The 22,993-nt window shown below is 37.7% G+C and overlaps 1 protein-coding gene across 17 annotated transcripts in view; it reads right to left on the reverse strand.

Moving 5' to 3' along the window:
- Window positions 1-22,993, reverse strand: part of HDAC9 (histone deacetylase 9) — a 462,548-nt gene that overhangs the window by 184,175 nt on the left and 255,380 nt on the right. For 11 of the 17 annotated variants that reach the window (XM_039550208.1, XM_039550200.1, XM_039550207.1 and 8 more), the window contains 5 exons: window positions 17,656-17,778; window positions 16,155-16,202; window positions 15,508-15,718; window positions 14,888-15,105; window positions 6,331-6,600 (listed from right to left, as the gene is read on the reverse strand). In XM_039550208.1, coding sequence (XP_039406142.1) covers window positions 6,331-6,600; window positions 14,888-15,105; window positions 15,508-15,718; window positions 16,155-16,202; window positions 17,656-17,778 — 870 coding nt within the window. Of the gene's footprint in view, window positions 1-4,031; window positions 6,601-14,887; window positions 15,106-15,507; window positions 15,719-16,154; window positions 16,203-17,655; window positions 17,779-22,993 lie in introns of those variants that run through there. The other 6 variants (XM_039550204.1, XM_039550203.1, XM_039550202.1 and 3 more) reach the window with 2 other exon arrangements.

Below are 22,993 nucleotides of genomic sequence, written 5' to 3' on the forward strand. Positions count from 1 at the left end.
CCAAGGCATTAGGGCTGAGCTGCACTTCCAGGACATTAAACAACGGAGCTTTATGAAGACTTAGCCAGCAATATACTGAGGAGTGCATTAACTCACTCTCATATTTTAAAGGAAGGAGAAAAATGAAAACTTGTCTAACAGGGAGAAAGACCTTCAGAGGTCAAAACAGAATTCTTTCCAAAATGAAGCATTTAATGAAGTAGCTTTCCAAGAACACATAATCCTCTTCAATGACAATATTAATGAAACTCTGTGCTGTAGGATACAGGAAATTATAAATTGCCCAAAGGCATGAAAGTAATATCATCGAACTGTCAAAATGTGCACTGATAATTACTGGGATCTGGACTCGGAGGCTTTTGATTCACACTAGTTATGTAGCCCTGATTAAGGAATTTTGCCTACTGTTGCCCCAGTGGTTTCCTGACTCTCTGCTTTCTCTCACAAATGGGAGCAATAACAAAAGTATCGAGGTGTTATAGCCTAAGAATTTGAAAGAGGAAAAGAAGCATAAAATCTCTTGGACCTAAAAATAGAGCAGTGTCAACATTATTCCATGCGGGTACCAATAAAGTGAAATAATTTTGTTATATTGTAATGCTACACAGGCAGACAATTCAGTAAATTAGTTTTATGATACAATAAGTGTTATTGCCTTCTGTAACTGGAAGTTTACAAAAGGAGACAAAAATAATAAATAACTAATAACTAATAAATATTGGCAATTATTAAGGTTAAGAGATTTGAGGCTTTCCGAAAAAAAAAGGATAATTTTCCCATCCAGCTGGAGATGGGAAAGTATAGTTACTTGGGAAAGAATAATTACTTGTAATTATTCACATTATTATGCACTTTCACGTAGAATTAGTGTAAAAAAAGAGAATTATTCTTCCTGCAACATAGTTTTTAAAGACCACAGTTAGAAACTTGATAGAAATGAAGAGGCCCTTAAGAATAATGCTGAGAACAAGCAGGCTAAATCTTCAGAGGCTTCCCTGCATGTAGATAGATGAAAAATTTTCACAAAACAAATCCAGATACACAGCACTCCACCTCCTTGCTCCATCCACACTATGTCTGGTCCCAGAAATCATAGAGCCAGCTTGTGTTGTATAGGGGCTCTATTGGGACTGTGCAGTCTCAGACTTGAGGAAGGGCAGGAAGGTGCAAGGTTAGCATCTCTTACTGGCTGCAAAGTAAAAGGAAACAGCTAAGGCAGCCTACAAAAAATGAGATGAATTGAGCTAAGACTGCAGTGTCAATCTAATTTAGGAGGGAGGAGAGGGGTGGGCATGTTTATTTGTAAGTCTGACATTGTTCAAAACTTACATTTCCATTTATCCTGCCTTTCACAGCACTTCTAAAGGCCAAAAATGCTGTAACCATCCTGGAAGGATCAAGTGTACAGAGGGATGCTTTTAACATCATATCCTCCAAACCATCTCCCTCGTATTTCAGGGCTATGTACCTCTAAGAGTCAACACAGTTACTTCCAGACAGCTATGGAAAATAAAGTAAAACAAATGCAACAAAGACTCCACAGCCACATTCAAAACATTCGGTTAATTAAGGCACTGGATCACTTACAAGTAAGTATCTCGTCTGTCAAAACAACCCTAGTCTAAGGCCCCCATGTATCACAGCAAATCACACTGCTGAATGATTTCAAGTTACTAAGGGGACTCCTTTAACTCTCAGCTGCTGGTTAAATAATCCTTGGGTGACTGCAGCAGATGTGTGTGCCCACAGGTAGCCAGGGAAGTTGTTCTGTACAGGCTAGATGAGTTATGGGCCACAGTCAAAACAAGCAGGAGTGTGACACTCGAGCTCAGCAAATGGGGGCCAGAAACTGGTACATTCCTAAAGGATGCACCTTCCAAAGCCAGGGTGTGTGTGTGAGTGAGAGCATGGCTGAGGAACCCAGCTTTTCTGCTGGCTAGGCAGTTTGAGCTAATCCTATTTTTAACCTTTAAATCTTAATCCAAGTTAGGCTGAATCAGAAGAGAAAAAGAAGAGGAAAAAAAACCAAATGCAAAGCACAAAGTCGATCAAATAGAGCAGTAAAATTCCACAAAAATGACTTGTATTATTGCTCTACCCCAGTGAAGATAATTTCATCCAGGATGCTCTTCTTCTGTTTGCCTAACCAGTAATTCAGCAGATGGTGTTCTAAACTATATTCTTCCACAGAGAAATGAGGTACAGAAGCTCCATTACCACCCAGATGATGGGAACTGCATAAGGAAATCAGAAACTAAACAAATAAATCAAAATCAAACAAACATTTCTTAAGTGGATAAGTAGGACATGCTGCTAGCAGGACAGAATACAATAAGGAAATTAACTCAGCTTAGCTGATTTTGGCTGCAAATTGTGAAGTGTTCATAAGGGGGAGAAATAAGTAAACACTTTTAGATTGCTGTTTGGGACAAATGTTTATAGATTTTTACCTCAGAATTCCAGTGAAGATAAAAACAGGGTATGGTTGGCTTAAGTAACATGGAGAAAGTCTTAGTGATCTTGATGATAATGAAGATGGAATAAAGATAGTGCACAAATGAGTGGTGGTAGTGTCTGAAGTGCTCCTGCTCTGCTGAGGCATTCAGCTTTTAATCCGATTTTGTTAATGCCAGAAGATGAAAAAAAGGCTAATGTTACAGTATCTACATTCCAGTAATGTCTGTCTGAGTATGTAAATATTATGAAGGATTTTCCTTCATTTATTAGCAATTACTTTTAAATTGGCAGCTATCAGTGATACTGGCTTTACCTTTTGGAAAACAGGACGGAATAAACATCTCCAGTTCAAAAAAAAAATAGATGCACATCAGCCTGGGAAAAAAAATAAGGCTTGTGAATTGTATTAAATTATGATTATTTCCTTCATGAAATGATGACCCTTCATGATGCAGGGTAAATAATTTAGAAAAATCTAGGTGCAGTCTCCAACACGGGAATGTTGTAAATTGAAAACATTATGGCTGCTCTTCTAATTCTACCACAGGTATTTAAACAAAAGGAAACTCAATAAAATTCCTGTTATGAAAACATGATTTACTTAAAGACACAGGATTCTAAATATACTATAAACAATGAGGCAAGAAGTACAATGTTATACTGTTAAAGCTTGTTTTAAGCTTTCCTCTGCTAAAGCTTGACCTTTTATCTATTTTGGGGGGTTGTATTATTGATGAAACATTAGGTTGCTGCTATATCAGTGAAAATAATTGAATTTGATTTACAGAACTATTTATTCTTACCTACTTATGTTGTTGAAACATAAGATTTTATTTTAGTTAAAGTTATACTAGAATCAAAGCTGCTTAGAGCCTTTGGAAATGAAATGAACAGTTATAAGAACTAGAACGCAGTAGTTTTTCGAACTCTTTTGGTAGTAATAATTCATGTATTGTAGCAACAGGAATTGTTATGCAGTACAAGGTGTTTCTCTCTGCAGATCCTAAGCAAAGTTCAGGAAATGTCACGCAGTATTTAACATCTTCATGGAAGTTCTCTACATTGGGACTTCGCTGTCTCATGCCAAGTTCATGGACTCCCTCTCCCCCAGCATATTTACAGGTGGACTCTAGTTTTGTAAAGGCCTTGATGAATATCAAAGTGGTCAGTACAAGCACATTTTCAGATCAGGGGTCTAGGCAGGTTTTAGAAATATCAGGAAATTATTACTGCTCATCTGAATTTTGGATAATTAGAAGCTGAGGAACCGGGATTTGCTTTTACCTTTCCTATGTGGTATGATCACATGTTCAAGACAGATGCCATGATGGGAAAATGAGCATGCATCAATACTATTCCACATTCACTAAAACTTATAATGGCTGATGTAGGATAAAACAAAGAGACCAAAAAGAAAGACTTTGTGTAATTATTGTAAGAATAGTGTAATAAAAACCTTGCTCCCAAAAGTTTAAATTGTTTCAATGATGTGTATCAGACATATCTGGTTATTATACAAAGCAAAAAAACCACTAAGTTACCAACTTTACACAAAGTCAAATATCTGGAAGGGGATCTTTTAAAAAAAAAACTTTATTTGAGAAAGGAAGAGACTTATATCAGAAGGCAAAAAAAGGGAACATACAAACAGAATATATTTACAACACAAAACAAGAGATCACCTCTAAGGGTGTAAATTATAATAAATACAGTAGATTTAAAATGTAAGAGACAATAATCAATTAGAAATGTGGTTGTTTAAACCCAGTTTTCCTTTTCACTGGTTCCAGGTAGTTTCTCTTATTTTAATTTTATCCAAATTTGAAAGATTCTGAAATGAAAGTATACTAATGTATTGGGGTTTCTCACCTGAATGACATTATAAAAATATCTTTTGTCTTCTCTGAATACGTCTTTGAAATGATATTGTACAAAATTCTTCTCAACTGCAGATTTTTCCACAAATGTATTTTAAAAGATGCACTATCCCTCTTTGATGAGGCTAAAGTCAGATTTGAAAGAAAATCAAAAATATACAGAATGGGAAACACATATAATTTCATTTTTATAGCCTTCACTTTTTGAATGTATATGTAATTTTTTTCATCCAGGATGGAGAAAAAATTCTGTTCAAATATGAAGCACACATTAAAATCACTTGTGTTTTTCTCAATTAAATCTTTTTCTATCTATTGAGGCCTTTCATGTTAACAGCAGCTATTTAGTCATTCTTTTTTAGACCTTCTAGGAAAACGGATAATGTATCTTTAGAAGTTGCAAAATTTTAGAAGAGATTGAATAGTATTAGAACATAATGTAAACAACACATGCTAGTAACATATTTTAGAACAATTTCTACATTTGGCAAAACAACTATCTCTTTTGAAACCGGATACTGCACCTTAAAATACCTCAGCTTTAGAAATATAAATATTTTTAATAGAAAAAAAACCTGACAAGGAGTCCAGGTCAGTTTGGGATTATCCATATTAAAGGGGATCTTAATACAATGAATCTTTAACTAGCTTAACAAAAGTAAACCTATAAAACAAGGTAAACATATCAAAAGGGAATATGAAGGAAATGTTTCACTGGAAAGCTTCCTTAACAATTTCCCTACTCGCTTTGTTATTTTCTTTGACAATAAATCAATTCATAGAGTGCCTTTAAAAACAGAGGGAGCGCTGCCCCGTCCCCCCTGCCCCGCATTCCTCAGCACATGAATCACTTGGGCTTCCTGTTTCCATAAGGCATTTCCTGCCCCCCCTCCCAAAATCACTTTTCTGCAGGAGAACAGCAGGGACCTGACAAAATATCGACTTAAATAAACAGGGCCTTGCACTGCACCCAGCCTTGTTCTGCCGACTGTAAGGGATGGACCGGGATGCAGCTCGCGGGCTGCACACACGGCTGCGCCTTTCAGCTCTGGCTAAAGCACCCAGGCAAGCTGAACCTGCCTTTTGTCAAGGTGGCATTCCATGCACAGTTGTTATTTTAGGATTTGTCCATGAGACTCCATGGTAAAGGTTATGTGATATTGTACAATTAGTCTTCATTTAAAAAAAAACAAGCAAGTGATTGGATATCAGATGATAACAATAACAGTTCTGTGCTTTTCGTGCAATGTCCTAGTAACTGACTGGAACCTAACGCTGCATTTTGCTTCTCACCAGTACTTGCATCTGCTGCATTTAAGGATGTCTCTGCGGACATTGTCATCAAATAAGACAGAATGAAAAATTAACCAAGCAGTGCAAAAAAGAAAACAATGCAATTTTAAAACAGTGCCTTGCCTTGCCTCTTTATATCCACCTTGTACTTTTCTCTAAATTAAACTTTATACACCAGCCTGGGACCACTAAGATAGCAGTCAGTACCTGTCTACTGGGGAAAAAAATACCCTAACATTAACAGTGTTCAAGACTACAGTATGATACAATATATACAGACAGCTGAAAGCAGAAGTCAGAGGATTCAAAATCAGAAAAGTGTTTCATCAATCAGGTCTGGAAACTAATTCCATCAATTGCTGATCTCAACAGGCTAGGTGATACGAGTTCTCTTTCACTAGAACTGAGTGATGTAAGGTATTTCTTGGCTAACACAACATCTATCAGCTATTATGCAAAGATTTATGTAGAATAATTGACTGCAACAGATATTTTCTCAATTAGTGGCCATAAGGATGAGCTTCACTATGTTTTCAAGTGTACATACAACACTTCTCCATTTGTTAAATTCTTCGAATGGTCAATCAGGATTTCCTAGCTCAGTGAACCCAAACACAGTTGCTTATCAAAGCCTAGAAAATGCATGTCATGTTCAGATAATAACCTTAATTACAAATCCTGGAGCTAAATCTTTGCCTATTACCTGTTGCATAAAAGCAGCTTGCTCCCCAGATTCCATTTGCTGGGTTTGAACATCCTCATCACTGTCCAGTGGCTCCTCTTTGACTTTCACAGCCCCCACCTGCAGTCCTATTCTGTCATCCACACCAGCACTGCTGCTCTCAGCCCTAACGCTGGCACCGCTGGCAGGAGCTTGCTCTTCCTGCATCGAGTGATCTCCATGAAGCTCTTCTTCAGATTCCTCCAGGTGACTGTCAGGCTGCTTGAGCTGCTCAATGGACTTAGAAAGCATCTGGAAAGAGAAGAGGGGAACAAGTACTGACTCCTTTCACTGATGCCAAACACCAAGTACGAGATCTGCATGGATGAAATCAGAGTGCCCACAGCAAACCCATGTAGTCGTGCGCCATCAAAACACCGATGTACAAGGGAAAAAGAACAAAAGTCCCTAAGCAAAAGGCCACTTTTTATTCTGCAGTAGAAAATACCATATACCTATATAGAGTGCTATAAAATAACAATAAACTAAAAATAAGGCAGGATAATGAAAAACATGACATAGCTATTAGACCGTTACAGCTGGTAAACAAGAGAAATTAGTCTTCCTTCATGCTCTTCAAACATGAATGCAGAAATGCCATCTTACAGTTAATTTTCCACAACACAGAATAATAAAGGAACAGTAAAATATAAGCAAACTATTAAGCTATAATATTTTGTTATAAGCAAATTAGAGAATTTTCACAAAAACATCTCTATCAGTTAAAGCATGAAGGCACTGAAAGCCAACAAAGAAGAAGTGACAAAGAACTGATGTCAGTCCCCTATCCCCTGGCACAAGGATACTACAAGCTTGTCTGTCCATGACTGGAAAGACTACAGCCTTTGTGGTGCATTGTACAGGTATCCCAGCTCCAGCAAAGATGATCTAATAACAGAGCTACCCAGGCAACACCAGTTCTAGCCCAGTAACTGCTGTTGTAAAGCTCTGCAGTGGTGCCAGATGCCTGAGCGTTGCAATCATGTGCAGTTTGTGTTTTGCTATTTCAGATGAAGCCAATGCATTCCAAAATACTCCAAACATAGCCAAAAACCGAAACTGAAAAAATTCCCCACTTTGTTAAAAGAGGCACAAATCAGACATGTGAGTAAGACGTTGCAGGGTCAAGTGAGTAACTATCATTTATCCAACTGGCCTGCTTGATTTCAAGTAAATACTGTTTTGTATCATCGAAGTCAAATATCCTGAGAGGGGAAAAACACCTTTTACCATTACTCTTACGTACTCTCTTCTTCCCAGATACCTCCCCTCAACCATCAATCATGTCTTTCAAACTGAGTTTTAGCTAGTGTTATGTACTCAGTTACCGAGTATATGGATGGCTTCAGGATGTCTGTTATTGTCACAAACCACGGACCATCCAGTTTCATTCAGCCTGCTAATGCATACAGAAAAATGCCGGGTTGTCAAGTAAACTGTGATCAAGAAGCTGCAGCTGGATTTAGAAAATCCTATGAAGTCAAAAAGCAGAGTTGAAAGACAAATTTCTACAGTTCCAGTTGATACTTTGATGCATATGCCTCACATCAGTGGAGAAACAAATTCCTCAGAGGAAGACTGTCTGGCTATTCTCACAGCAAACCTTCATTTTTGAGGTGTAATGGGAGTTTAATGGCTTACTAAAAAGAAACAAATAAAAAATCCCTCTTCATTACTTTAGTAACTGCAAATCACAACATGAATATCCTGTATGCTGCAGGTGGCATGCCCTAAACTGGGCAATCCTTACTACTTCAAATAATGTGGAGAGTCTCCTTTTATTACGCAGCATCTGAAAAATTTCTCAGATCAAACCTATAAATCTTTTCCAGTTGTTTCTCAGGGGGATGACACTGACCAAGAAGTACTAAAGCTAACTGCGTGTAATCAGCTCAGGTACACTCCTTTCACTTATTATTCTCCTTATTCTTATTACTAATTAGTTAACCATTTGTGGGGAGCCTTCTCCACTCCTCAAGCAGGAAGAGAAAGGCAGGTAAGGCTGCATGGCTGGCTGCTAGTGAGCAAATACAAGTTGAAACATCTGAGGCTGATCCATCTGTAAACCATTCCCTGTGCCAGTTACTTGACACCAGGTGGGTTTTCTGGAGGGGAAGCCAAGAGAAAATGAGTGCATGCCTACAGCAAGGTTAAGAGACATATTTAGCTCATTACTGCTCTCCTTTCTTTTATGCTTTTTCACTTTTATGTCCGGCTCTGTCTTCTTTACACTGCTGTATGGGTACAGATCTGCTGCTGAGCTTTCTGAGGGAACACATGATGGACTGCAGTATAGCATCTATACATGGATCACCTTCGAACACTTCTTGCATGCAATCAGTGGAGAGAACAACCACACGTAGGGCGGCTGCAGAGACTCAGAGTGGTATTTGTGTGCATTTCAACTTGCAGTGTTCCTGTTTTGGAGCCGGCTCCCATGCCGTGGAACTCAGTAGGTGATTTGCTCCAGATTTCAGCAACAGGAGGAGATAAGCAAATTAAATTTTCTAAAACCCTGTAAAATGAAAGTCTTTATATATTTGCTCAATAGACTTTACAAAGTGTATTTATTTTATCTTCTTTATGGCAAAGCTTTATTAAGAACACCCTTTCCACTGTGACTTTAACTAAGCCTCAGGCAAGGGGCTATGAGGCACTACAGTCATGTCCTCTCATACGATGGAGCATGATCAAACTGCGTGGATGGAATGGGGGGGACATGACCCAAAACCTGAAAATCCCTTCTGCTGCTCAGACTGCTAAGCCACAGCTGACTGTTTTCTCTGTATCACCACAATGCTTTCATATATGTTGAAGTTTTTTTTAAGGACAGTTTGGCCCCAACCTATTCCAGTAATTATAGTAATATCATTACTGGGCAGTTCTCCTAAGTCAGAAACATCTCATTTTAAATTATATCTCCTGGTAGTAGAACTGTATCTGGAGAGATGTGAAGATAGCAGTTTAGAGTTGGTATTTCTATCTTCTCTATCTAAAGATGGATTACACAGCAGAAAGTGTTCTGAATGAAACACTGCTCAAGTCTTTTCATTGCACAGCTAGATACTTCTGCTTACGCTTAATGTTCAAACCTTCCACTTTAAACCCCCATTTACCTTTCTTTTCCCTGAATTTATTTCTAGGTCACATGCAGGACTTTCTCCTAATTTTAATGCATCTTTTTTTATTTTGAAAAAGTGATTGCTTAATCTGAGGTTTAGTAGGACTATGTTTAAAAACAATAACAAGCCCATAGTTTATTACCCTAATAAATTACGGGTTGCACATATTGGTTATATTTAACCTGTATACTTTACTGCTATCACCTATTCCAATTTAAGTGGTCACTAAAAAACTGCCTTCATGCTAATGTAACCTATATTTTTTTTGCTTTTGTTTTCAGGAAATTAAGATATAAGGGATATGCATGAGTCAAAGTAAATAGTGTCAGCAGGAGAAGAAGTATTTACAGATATCACCTCCATTGTATAACTGCAAGAGTCCAATCAAAAAAAAAAGACATCAAACATATCCTAACCTGCTTGGTTGTACAGAAAAATGGATGGTTAAATAATCTGGGCACTGGAACTGACCATTTTATAAGTCCTTCAGATGCAGCCCCTATCTTTTTAAATAAGATGTCCTTACAAAGAGACAAAACCACAAAGTCCTGCAACAGCCAACCAATATGCTTCTATCCTTAATTAATTGTTCATTTTAAATACATGGCAGTCACTTCTAAGAACTCATGTATGTTCTTACAGAACACTTTTTCCCCTTCTCCCCTATGGCAGTAAGATTACTTTACCAGCTCTGTGTGTTGTGTGTACATTGTTAGCTGCATTGAAAACAATGTGGTGCCTGCTTCCTGTTGTCTCTGTTACTCACGTAGTACAGTATTTCTAAGGGATGTATTTGTCTTTCAAAATCATTCTCCTGCATTACGGCTTAAACATTAGTTCTCAACAAAGGAGAAAATGCTCTGGGCATTTCCCAGTTCCAAACAGGCATCAGTTGCTTTAGTTTTGTCCAAATAATCACCTGCTATAGGCAATATTTGAAGGAATATCTCTCACCTTCAGAAGATGCTAGTCAGATTTGTAAGCTGCAAAACCAAAACTTCAGTGTAATATGTTCAATGAAGCTACATTGATATACTGCTGCTGAACCTGATCTGGTCTTTCACATTCTATTAAATATCATTCAGAGAAGTGAATGATTAATTCAATCTGAATCTAATCAATATTTTAATATTCCTACTGACAATTGTTCTATTTTTCCATCAACATAAATTTCTGTATTATTTTTCATTTTTTTATTAAGAGATATTGGTAAACTGAGAGCACCATCCGAGTACTAATGAATATTCACTTCCTATATATTTTTTTACCTCACAGACTTGCCTGGTCACCGATTCCCTATCCAGAGATGCTTTAAACCAATTGACATCCTAGAATGAAAACTGAAATTCAGGTGTTTCTTATATAAGCCTTAACATTATCCATACACTTCCCATACTTTAGAGCACACTACCATTTGCCCCATTATTTTACCCTTTACTTCTCCAATACAGAGAATTTTACCATTGAAAACAAATTGCCAAAATGCTATGAATACATAACTTAAGAACACAAATAGGGTTCCTGCACTGATCAAATAAAATCTTGGCCCCAGTGAAGACAGTGCTAGTTCAGCTTCAGTAGAGGCAGACCTTATTCATCATAGATGGCAAAAATAACTTCTAAAGACAGACGGCTTTGTTCATGTACTCTTCACATTCTGATTTCTGAGATTTTCTTGAACATGGACTTCTGCTAGGGGCTTTGCATTTAGATTAGTTATATCAAAATCCTTTTTTTCTGCAAGTGGCTGGGTCAAAGCTATACACAATATAGATATACACAATAATATCAAGATTTTAAGTTTTTTATTGTAGTAGTGGTCTTCTGGTATCCAATTGCACTAATTTTAACTGGGGGTTTTGGACTTTGGTCTCCCTTTATTGAGCAGAATGAAGATCTGCAATGGTGATCAAAGGGCATATGAGGAAACAAGCTGTCATTTGGACAGAAGTATATTAAAGCTGACAATGGTAAAGCCAGTCTTCCCTAAGACAAGCTGAGTTCAGGTTACTTCACATTCATTATTAATTCTGGGACAAGGGTTTTTGCCTACTTTTGGAAGAGATGTCAACATTTGCAGAATGTTTTCAGAAGGTCAGCGTACTAGATCCCACAGGTATAAATGTCAGACTTCAGTGGAGACATATACCATTTCCCACATCAAAAGCCAGGCATCTGACAGCTGACCAGAAATAATCCATAGGGGATCTCCTCTTTGCTCGTAAGGACAGAGGCACACCTTTTGGCAAGGATTTGCTTCTTTTCAAAATGTAAATGATCCAGGGGAATCCTTTACCTCTGACCTATGTTAGATTTTGCTTGTTATCACCCTCACTGGACCACTGGCTTGCTCATGAAGTATATTTTTTCCTCAAAGAAAATATTTGTGGGGGTTTTTTAATACAAGATAAATACAAGAGCAGTGGGGTGGGGAAAAACTGGTTCTCTTCCTGTTTTTATTGTTACACCTATAAGTCAGCCAAAGAAATCTGAACAAAACCAGTTTTCAGGGAGTGCTGACACATGCCCTATCATCTTAACTCAGGGCAAACATTCAAATTGTGGGTTCAGTTGAAGACTAAAGGCTTAAGTACTGAAGTCCTAATCATAAGGAATAAAATGTCAAGAGAAAGAGAAAAAAAAAAAAGAAGATATTGATTTGCTCTAAGCTCTTGATCAACCAGCATTTCACAGTCTTGACAGCTTAAAATGGTTCTGATCTTTATTACCAAAACTTTTAGGATCCTTGAGTATTCCTTATTAAATGAAACCTCTGCATTTTCCATGAATGAAAAGGCATTCTCTGCACCTCTGTGCAGATTTCATTATACAGCCCATGAACAGAAGAGTAAAGGAGAGAACAACAGAAAAAAACCAAGTTCATGTGTTTACTTGATACATGCCTCATCTTATCCTAAGAAATAAAATACTAGGTTGCTTTCCTACCTGGTCTAGAATATCTACTGTTTAAAGTTTCAAATAACTATTAATCTGCTTTGCAGAGTTTGATTGTAAAGCTGTGCAAATTATGTAATGAAAAAGTAACTTCAACTGTGAACAGAGGTAAGTTTTAAGACCAATCAAAGTATATTCTACCATGCTAGCAGAGTTCAAAAACCTTATGTAGTCACAGGTGTTCAATCTGAAATTTAGCTAAAAAGTTAAAGACTATAGCTTTAAATTCACTATTTAAAAGCTACTCCACCATTTGATCTTTTGTGATCTTTTTAAAACTCTCTTGCATATTGGCTACCCTTTAATTTCAGTTTTTAAAAATCAAGTTCCATAAATACATAAGGAAGCCCCCTGGCTTTCTGTGTCCTTGCAGAGGACAGGTACATGGTTAGAGCTCTGGCATTTTTCAGTACTTTTCCTCAAAATGGTTCTTCTGAGAATGGAGAAGAACCTAGATGCTGCAAACGGTAAGGTCTGAGAAATCACACGCATCCTCAGAAAACCCACTGCTTCTCTGGCTGCAACATGATCTCATTCCTCCTCAGCTATTTGCTGCTCTGAGGAGTTACTGTGCTCCTGAAGAAGGCTGGCTGCTCTGGGCATAGGAGTAAAGGAGATTGAGAAGCTCTTGGGGCAAAAGTAGGTTATGGGAGTTCAAGGCAGACAGAGGCCCTAGGATAGACTTAAATTTCCACTATCTGCATGTGTGTATAGCCTATACTGCACAGAATAAAAGCTAGGTTCACCAGTTTTGTCTCTTCATCAAAAAGAACCATGTGAGAATGAAGGTGTATTTCAAGTATGAGAGTGAATTATTCTCATTAACATGTATTTTTGTTGCAGTTCTACTGAAAAAAAAAGTTACTGAAATAAGCATTATCACAAACCAATCTTTTTACTTCCTAATCCCATCTAGAAATATATGGTTATGTGCCTCAAGTTTAATTTTCACACTGGGGACAAATGTTCATATATGCTACAGCACTTACCCCCAAATGCTATGGTAGAATTTACATCAATAAGCATACTACCTAACAAAAACATGTCAGTGGGGTTCTTTGCTTTGTGAGGAATGCATGAACTGATGGGTTTGTAGTACAAAGAGTCAGTACTTTACCAGTTAAATACTCTTTTCAGACAATTGAGGGAAGGTGAAATATTTTCAAAACCTGAGGCTACAAGATATACATATGCCATCTTGATTAAACATATGGAATGCATACTCAAAGAAAAGCCAACTGGAGTCCTAGTTGAGTAATCAAAACACCCAAGCTGAGAGGGGTTAACATGCAAGGATCAGCTCTGAACTTTGAAGTTTTCTGGTCTTCATTTTTCCTAATTAAGACAAGATTTAATAACCAAACCACTGTACAAACTATGTACTTAAACTCTAGGTTTGTTTCTAATTTTGTTGGGAATTCTTAGTAGATTCCAAAGAATCAGTAACCCCTGGGAAATTCACCCAGTAAGTAAGGTGGATTGATTTTTTTTTCCTTAGGTACAAGAGCTGAACGTCCACTTTTCATCTTTTCTTCTTTGACATTGCCTCATATATATAGTTATTAAGTAACGCTAAAACAAAAGAAGACAACTAAGGATGCATAACTAATACCTTTGTAATACCAGTGGAGCTTCAGCAAACAACTTTTGGAAAGTTGTGTATAAGTGCAGAAAAATGTTCTCCAAATAAAAACATGTAATTACTTGCATATCTTAATTTCAGACTGGGTAACAACTGGATTTTGTTGTAGAAATATTGTTTCCTGACAAATCTATTTAGATTCTGCTGCTCTTTGTTTATTAATGCACGGTCCCTTTTCTTCCTCCCCCTGCGCTTGCTCAGGATAAGGTGTTACTGTACAGGGAACCTTGTACTACACAACTCAATCCTGTGTCAGATATCAGCAACAGCACATTTTTCTCTTTCTCTTTATATGGTCGTTTTATATTACCATATAGGTAACAAACTTTCATGTTACTCACAGAGAAATGTCAGTTTGATAAACACTGATTAAAAATTTCTGCAAATGTTTAGTAAATATCTTACATAAATCTGATAAATTTAATCAGCTGATTTGAGTTCAAATGAGTTATCTATTTATGCAACATTCCAGTCCACAATGAGAAAGGTTTTAACACAATTCAAAAGTAGCAAGTGGAGTGATTCCTGCAGCTCAGAAGTACACATGCCAATTTTTAAGGCATTATTTACCATTCAACGGGAAACCACCTGCCAGGTAAAATTGTGGGCTACTTTGAACTCTATTTTGTTGAATTTTAGCCTATTTCAGAACCTTGAAATTAAGATCCATACAAATGTTTATATGAACTATATATAAACAAAAAAGATACTCCTGCAAGAACCTCTCTACTGTCCATGATGACATGTCACCAATAACTAAACTTCCTTCTTAGTTATCCACCTTTAAATTTATTGGAAATTCTTTACTTTGGGAACTCACCTTATTCATGTGGATCTGCTGCTGGTATTGTTTCTGCTTCTCCAAAAATTGCTGATGTTGCTGCTGGATGACCAGCTGAGCCAAAGTACTCTGAGGAAGAGGAGCTGACTGGGTTCGGTTCAGTGGCCTGTGACGAGGCACTTTGTGGGCAGCTCTTATGCCAGGTGAAACTCTCTCCTTTGCTGCTAAAGGAGACTGTGGATGAAGGGGAACCACTCCTGCAAAACAGGGACATTTCACTCCCCTGTGAAAAACAACAGACTAATAGTTTTAACAGGAAAGAAAGCTTTCAGTAAGAAGAGGGGTGTATATTGCAGAACTCTGCATCTGCACTGATGCACTGGGACGTGTACCACGTGCCTCACCATGCTGGGAAGTTCGGCTGCTGCAAAAGAATGTGATGAAGTAATCATTTTCTCTTTTCTGTAATCATTGAATTCTTTCAGGCTAACAGACTGGAACAGAATCACTAAAAGGGAAAACAATGATACTGTCCTTTTTTCTTCCACCCTTCCACTTTTCCCAACAGTTAGGATGTATGGTATCTGTATTACCGCACACTAAACACAAATGTCATTAAAAACATCTTAAATTAGTATTGTTGGAGCTTTGATCATTACCAGTCACAAGAAGTTTTTGCTGTCTCATTTGTTCTTTCAGTAACAGATGCTGCAAGAGAGCTTGGTGGCTGCTGTTTGGCTTTCCCTCCAAAGCAATGTGAGGATGAGTTGACGATGGAGGAATGTTTCCTCCGTACTGTCCAGCCAAGGCCACTCCTTGTCTAAGTGATGGGGTCTCCCCCTTCTGCTTTTCTTTGAATGACGATGAAGCCTGTCAAAGAACAACAGCATTGGTAACTGCTTTTCAGAGAAGTGGACATTTATACCTCTACTTAACTGGATGGTCTGATGTCAATCTATTACAAACACATACAGAAGAAAAGGTTAACATCCCTATCCTACACTTTGTGAGATGAAAAGGAAGAACATGCCAGTTAAATGTAATGCTGTGAGAAACTGAGTAATGAAACCAGTTGAAAAAAAATCAGTAATAAAAGCCAAAGCATTAAGGAACTACTAGTTAGAACATTATTAATGAAAGGACGGGACCTATCCTTAAAATTCCTAAAGACCTTTCCACAGCCTCCTGCACAGGAAACTAGAGTATCAGAGGAAATAGTTTGCGTTGAGTTTGGAATAGGCAAGGCTTGGTTTTTCACATAACTTTCCATCACACAGCAAGCCAATCAGCAACACAAAATAGTTACCTGTAGTAGTGGGAAGCTATTACTTTTCCTGGAGCACTCCCTGACTCCCTGAAGGACAGCACAAATGTAAGTTTTACCCTTTGCAAAGCAAACTTGCACAGTTAAACTCTCATCTACAGAAACATCAAGAGCTGTTGTATGTGTGTGGCATTTTGAAGTGCCTTGCACTGTTATTGATTTAAAGCTTTTGGAAGTTTTGGCCCTTCATCATTGCAAATGTACTTTATATTGCTTTGCTCTTAGGCTATTAAAAAAAAGAAACCTTGAAATGGCAGTTCAAGCAGAATAACAATTTTTACAGCAAGAATAATAACCTAATAGAAATATGCATGTTGAGGCTTGCAGATAAACACACTTATGGTATGTCATGGTAAAAACAGTATCTCTGATAATCTGAATTCCATAAATTCTAAACCAAGGTTTTCACCAATATTTTTTTGGTGTACGCTTACTTCACGCTGCTATCACCCTCCCCTGGAAAACAACCACCAAAGTAAGCTTTGCATTCACTTTGCAACTGCTTATTCTAGTAACAGAAATAAACGTTACTTGCATAAATCAATCCCTTTGTTTTTTCTAGTGCCAAAAGTAATATTTGGTGCTAGTTGGCCACATCAAAAGCTTACAAGTTTTGAGTGAGCAAATGAAACATATTTTCATTTCTTTTTAATGTTATAAATTTACTTTGAAGCTAGTTGAAGCTAGTCATATTTTTGTGAAATAGCTAAGAAATTTTTTATGATATCCTCTGAGAATGTAAGCACTACTTTTCATGATGTTCAGTTTTTCCATCCTTTGAAAACAATAATTTGCTAAGGCTTCTAGAGAACTGATTTCAAGCTTACATAATTTTCTTTGCGAAGTTCTGTCCCTGATGTTAAAATGTTAGATTGTAGCAACATGTTATTGCTAAGAACAGTAAATGTATTGAAAAAGCCGTAAAATAACATGGAACTTTGACTCAAAACTACATTTGTATTTTTACTTTCGTTGTTCTTGTAAAGGAGGTAAGTTTTGACCAGTAGCAAAGTTTTCAGGTACTTTACTGAGCTACAGGAATATGACATTCTTCTCCTACGATCCTCCAGCCCAGTTTAGGTCACTAATGGAATCTCATAAAAAGCAGCAGGTGCTGTAATTTATCAGGTAGAAATGATCATATAATTAAATTTTTATACTAAATAATCTCCTCATACTTTCAAATGAAATAATCTCCTCATATACTTCCTTCCACAACTGAAATCTGTTATCTGGCATAAATGCAATGCATGTGGCCCGTACTTAGCTAAGATCTACACTGGCACTTGCTTATTTGAGATCAAGAATGAATATTGCTTTCAAGTTGTGCCCTTAAATATCCAGATGTTGCCCAATGCATAGAGAGGTCTGGTTCCCACTTTGAATTGCTTATGTTCCAAAATGCTAAAAATAAAGAGAATAATCAGAAAGTAGGTTTTCTGGAAGCGTACGTATGCAGGAAGGCTTGAGACTGGTCACTTACACTGATTTGAGGTTGTATTGCTGGAAGTCCCAAGGTAATGTTGGGCAGAGAAGGGGATGTGTACAGACTCAACAAGTTCACTGATTCGTCCTGTATCAAAAGGCGTTGCTGGGAAACCAGGTGCTGGAATAAAGGGTAGAAACAACAGAAGTAAATCTCCAACCTTTTTATCTTGGTTATTTTATCCTCATATCCCGATACGCTGAGAGCCAGTTATGTACCACTCATTGGTTTGCATCCCATTGGAGTTCCAGATACAGAAAATTACTGTCCCTGTAAAAAAACTGTTGATAGTTCTTTTCTTAAGAAAACAACTGATATGTGTCTGCAATTATTCTTTGGTTAGTAAATCAAAGTTCCATGCAAAGCTGAAATCTTGAGGATTCCTAGACCATCTTAGGAACTTCTCATCAGTTCAGCATCAGTTCTTATCAACTGGACTTCCACTCCAAGAAACTCACTGGGAATTTACCCAGTGAATTAAGGATTATATCCAGCTGAATCACAAATATGGATGTATTAAACCTTTATTCCAGTTATCATAACTTTTGCTGTAAGGTATGAAATGTGTTTTTTAACTAGTCCATGTCTTTTGTTAGCCAAATTATGATATGGGGATGTTTGAGGCACACTATTTACTTCCATTAAGGCAGAAATTTTGTGTAGAAAGTAAGGCATATTGACACATCTGCCATTTAAAATAATAGACTGTCTCTCTCTCTCTGTCTGCATATATACAAAAGTAGCATCCTGTCATTCCCTGATGATGGGATACCCCTCAGAGCTTTCCTAATCCATTCAAGTTAAAATCCTTAACACTTCTTTTGAAGACTTGTGATATAATTTTCAAGGACATGGAACTGCTGATATATTTTTAATTACTTTAAAATAAAACCAGACATTCTACAAAGATCGCCCTTTTTCTTTCCATAGATTAATTGGTAAGAAACATAAAAAGATTACCACATCAGGAATCTTTTTGAAGCCTTTGCCTTTCAGTTTGAACAGTGATATTTTTCAACATGTGGTCTAGTATAGTTGCTTGAATTATATTTTCTGTTTAACTCTTGCTTCCCTCCCAGAACTTTGACACAATAAGAGCTACAAAGGTCTTATTAGACTTAGGAACTCTGGCATGATATGGTCCCCAAGGGAACAACATCCTTGAAAAAGAATACCCTGTGTAACAGTATGACACAGTGACTGCTTTCTTCCCAAACAAAAAGCATATGGGACTCCAATAATAGACCACCTCCAAGAGGGATACTGCACACTCGGGCTTTGACTAAAGTAAATATAATAACTTGTCAAGCATGTTGTGGGGAGCTGTAGATTTTCCCCCGGACAAACCTGGAATATCAATTAACTCTGTAAAATACTTCGTGTTAATACAATGCAACTTCAGACCATCAATGAAAAGTGGTTAAGCACAAAAACACAGGATGTTATTCCAAAACATAACCTTCCTCATACAGTTTGTTTGGAGATATGACCTATCACTGAGACAATAACAGTAGAAGTCTATCCCTGTAATTTTCTTTTGGTACCTAGGGAATGTCAACAGATAGTATAGGAAACAAAGAAGCTCCACTTGCATATTACATTAAGTCCTGGCTAAAAGTGTCTTGCCTTGGTAACATCCACCTTTGACCATGAATAAATCCAAGTATGTCAAGACTATGGAGATATTATGGAGGGAATCTACAAACATTTAAGTGAAAATGGACACTCTAATGTGACTCCTAGAATATGATCAAATTTGTAGCAACTGCTGCATTGATACAAAGCCACTTGAAAGATTTATGTTTAATATTTGGGTTTTGGTATGCCACTATTACCTTCTAAGATTTGAATTAATAAAAGTAACAGTGGCAGGGTGAATAGCTCTCCCACATGAAGGTCAGGCATGACTGTTTCATCAGGCAGAAGCAATGATGTTATTTATCACAGGAGTTTAATGTTGAAAACAGGAGTTTATTAATAAAAGCATCGTAATTTACTTTTTAATACTGCTAATAACCTGTCATTTTCACTTTGGTAAGTGATTCATTTTTCAAAATATTTTCAGGTAATATCATCCTAAGCATCAGCTTAACCTCATCTCCCAAAATAAAAGTAGTCCGCTACTGCATAGATTAGGGTCCTCTGTGTATCACAGAACCCCAGAATGGGTAAGGTTGGAAGGGACCACTGGATGTCATCTAGTCCAACCACCCTGCTCAAGCAGGGTCCCCCAGAGGCAGAAATACATGATCCCAGCTGCAGCTTTTCTTTTTACACGGTCAACAATACCTTGCCATGGTGGCACAGGCAGGAGTTGCCAACAGACTCATTTGGCAGCACAACGGCTAAACCATGTCCTCGGCCTACATGCAAACATGGTGGTTTGGACTGGCACCGAAATTACCCCAAAGAGCATCTTGACCTACTTGCTCCTCTACGTACCTACTCCTTGGGTCTACAGATCCTGCTTACTGATGCTTAAAATAGCCTGTCAACAGAGTTATCCTCTTTCTCAAAATAGAGTACAAGAACTCAGTGTAACAGTGCACGATGATCAACAAGTAACCACGAGTGACCGCGCTTTAGTTGCACTGTGGGACTTGCTGAGAAGCAGGAGCACCTATGTGTGCATGTTTATATGCACATTTATAGATTACGAGGGAAAGACAAAATGGCTTGACTTTAATATTCCTCACTTGTGGAGCTACAGTAATTGTCACAGCTTTCAATATGCACACTTACATTTATATTTCTTGAGGCTTTTGGGATGATTTAAAAAAAAAAAAAAATTAATTTAGACTCTCTTCACGTACACTTGACACAAACCTCATCAGCTGGCCAGAAACCTACACATTTTTCCAATAGCCCCTTACAAAGATCACCTCAAGGAGCTGAGGATTAAAAGCATGGGGCTGTGGGATTGCACAAAACAAGTATGTGCTTATCTGGCACGTATGTAATTTATGTCTCCTGTATAATCAAGTGATATTCTAGGAAATACTGCTTTCCAAAGCACAAATAGAAGAAAGAAATTGATCTGAAGCCCAGTTACACCAACTGGAAACTTTCCATTGCCTTCAATGGCTTTTGACCAGAGCGTGAATGCCTAAAATTAATCTTTTCACATGACTAAAGCAGGTTGTCCCTCTGAACTCAAGGGACATGCTGTGCAGGGGCTCAATCCTGCTTGCATTTCTCAGGCAAGCAAGATTGAGCCCCAGCACAGCAGGTGACCTGAAAGTGTAAGGCATGGTACAGGAGACAAATAGCTACTGCGGTGAACCTTGATGATACTGGAGACAACTGTGCCTAATAAAAACAGGATTTTATTTATAAGGTGCAATTAAAATCCTGAGTTCAACTTTCAAGTTTCATATAATGAGATCGGTGTTTTAACAAATGGTAGTGAAAGTACCATTAAGGGAACTGTGATAGTAAAAGATTATCTGCAAAGCTGCAGCATATGCAGTGCATCTTTGTTCATTCAAAAAATTGTAAACGTCTACCCACCAGACTGTCTGCTCCAGAGAGTAAACCACTTAAAAGTCTCACTATTCCAATAAATGTGGTAAAAATACTTTAAAAATCTGTTTCATTACTGATAATGCTCTAATTCTGTCCATGCACTGGAGTGTAATCATTTACGGTACTGACTCATGTTTTACTGGTAAATGACTCTGTCATAGCAACCTGTTTTTCCCCAGCAAAAAGTGTTTTATTTGCTGCCATGAAAACCGCAGCTATCCACCCACTCAGATATGAGCACAACACTTACTGCAAATGTCACAACAACAATTATGAAACAACAGCGATGTGAGTCATGCGGGATTACAGAAAAACAAGGGATATTTTTGGGTGATTTTGGAACACTCATCCTATTATTAGAAACTACTGTCCTTTGCATATCTGATGAAAAATTGATTAGCTGTATAGCCTTTGAGAGCCGGCTAACACTAAACTAGGAAAGAGATATGTAGGAGTTTGGCTGCTGTTAAACGACCAAAGAAAATCCCACTGAAATAAGAATCACTGAAGCTGAGATTTATGGAAAAATGTTTGAACCCACAAGACCACAGTACTAAAAGTCAAGTAACTAGAGAGGTAAAGAAATCCCCAACTGGATCCAGAAATGGAAGTCTGTAGTTTCAGCTTCTTAGCACATTTCACTGAGTGGAGTGACTGACGCCAGCATGAAGAGCTCAACTTCTAAAGGAACTTTTTAGGCTCATTTGAGCATCTTTGATTGTACGTTGGGGTTATAATTTTTGGTGTCTGGCACAGAAGTGGCAAATAATATGCAATGCAATGTTCTATTAGCAAGCAGAATAGAACTCTGCTGGTTCTTGCTACAACCTTTCCAAATCTCCGGAGACCACCAGCCTGACCAGGCTGTATGTATTTCTGATGGTGCAAGTGTCCAGAAACTGTAACATGCAAAGTAACAAGTACCATGTATCAGTCTGAGACATTATTGCCCTTCCATTTTGTAGTATTCTCAAATCAATAAAAGATCCAATTGGATAAGACTTCTTGTTTAATACAGCATGTAATAACAGCCACATATTACCAACTTCTATCTAAAACATGCCCAGTAGTAAAATACACAACTTAATTCCACTGAACTAGGATCTGATCTAATCCTAATGATGGATCTTACTCTGCATCATTTAAGTTTCTCTGCAATCACATATGGGGGGCTATGAGACAAGACCACATGTTAGCCATCAATGCAATTTTTTTTTCTTTTTGGTTACGGGCCAGAGAGAGGCTACTAATCAGTGTGCAGAGGTCACCCACCTGCCCCCTGGATCATAGTTCACACACACAATTAATTCATTATGGGGAAAAGTCACTGCTGGAGGTTGAACTGCCCATTCCAGGGTTTTTTTTAGGTGAATGTCCTGCCACTGACCTGGAGAAATAGCTCCATTAACTAAAACTCTGTTAAATCACCTTTTCTTATGCAGTTTTTCTAACATAAATAGCATAAACCAACAATTAATAGAAAACCTTGCCACCGAAGCAGGAACTGCGGTAAGTATTGGCACTGGATACAGAACACTGTGGAATTTGAGTCTTTCTTAGTCGAATTCGTTTACTGTCCCTTTACAATACTGCCATGGAAAGCATGACTTGGGCATGTCATCTGTGCTAAATGAGGTTGATCACAACTGATTTACCATCTGCATTCCTGTTGTTATAGGCACGTATGTATGAAACAGAATAAGGAGTAGTTAAGATTCCTTCCGTTTACAATCTCACTTTACAAAACAAGTATTCAAGAATTCTGGAATGACATTTACGGTGGTTAAGTACTGCCTTGATAAGGAAACTG

The sequence above is a fragment of the Corvus cornix genome, chromosome 2 (assembly GCF_000738735.6).
Source record: "Corvus cornix cornix isolate S_Up_H32 chromosome 2, ASM73873v5, whole genome shotgun sequence".
In the NCBI taxonomy this organism is placed as follows: domain Eukaryota; kingdom Metazoa; phylum Chordata; class Aves; order Passeriformes; family Corvidae; genus Corvus; species Corvus cornix.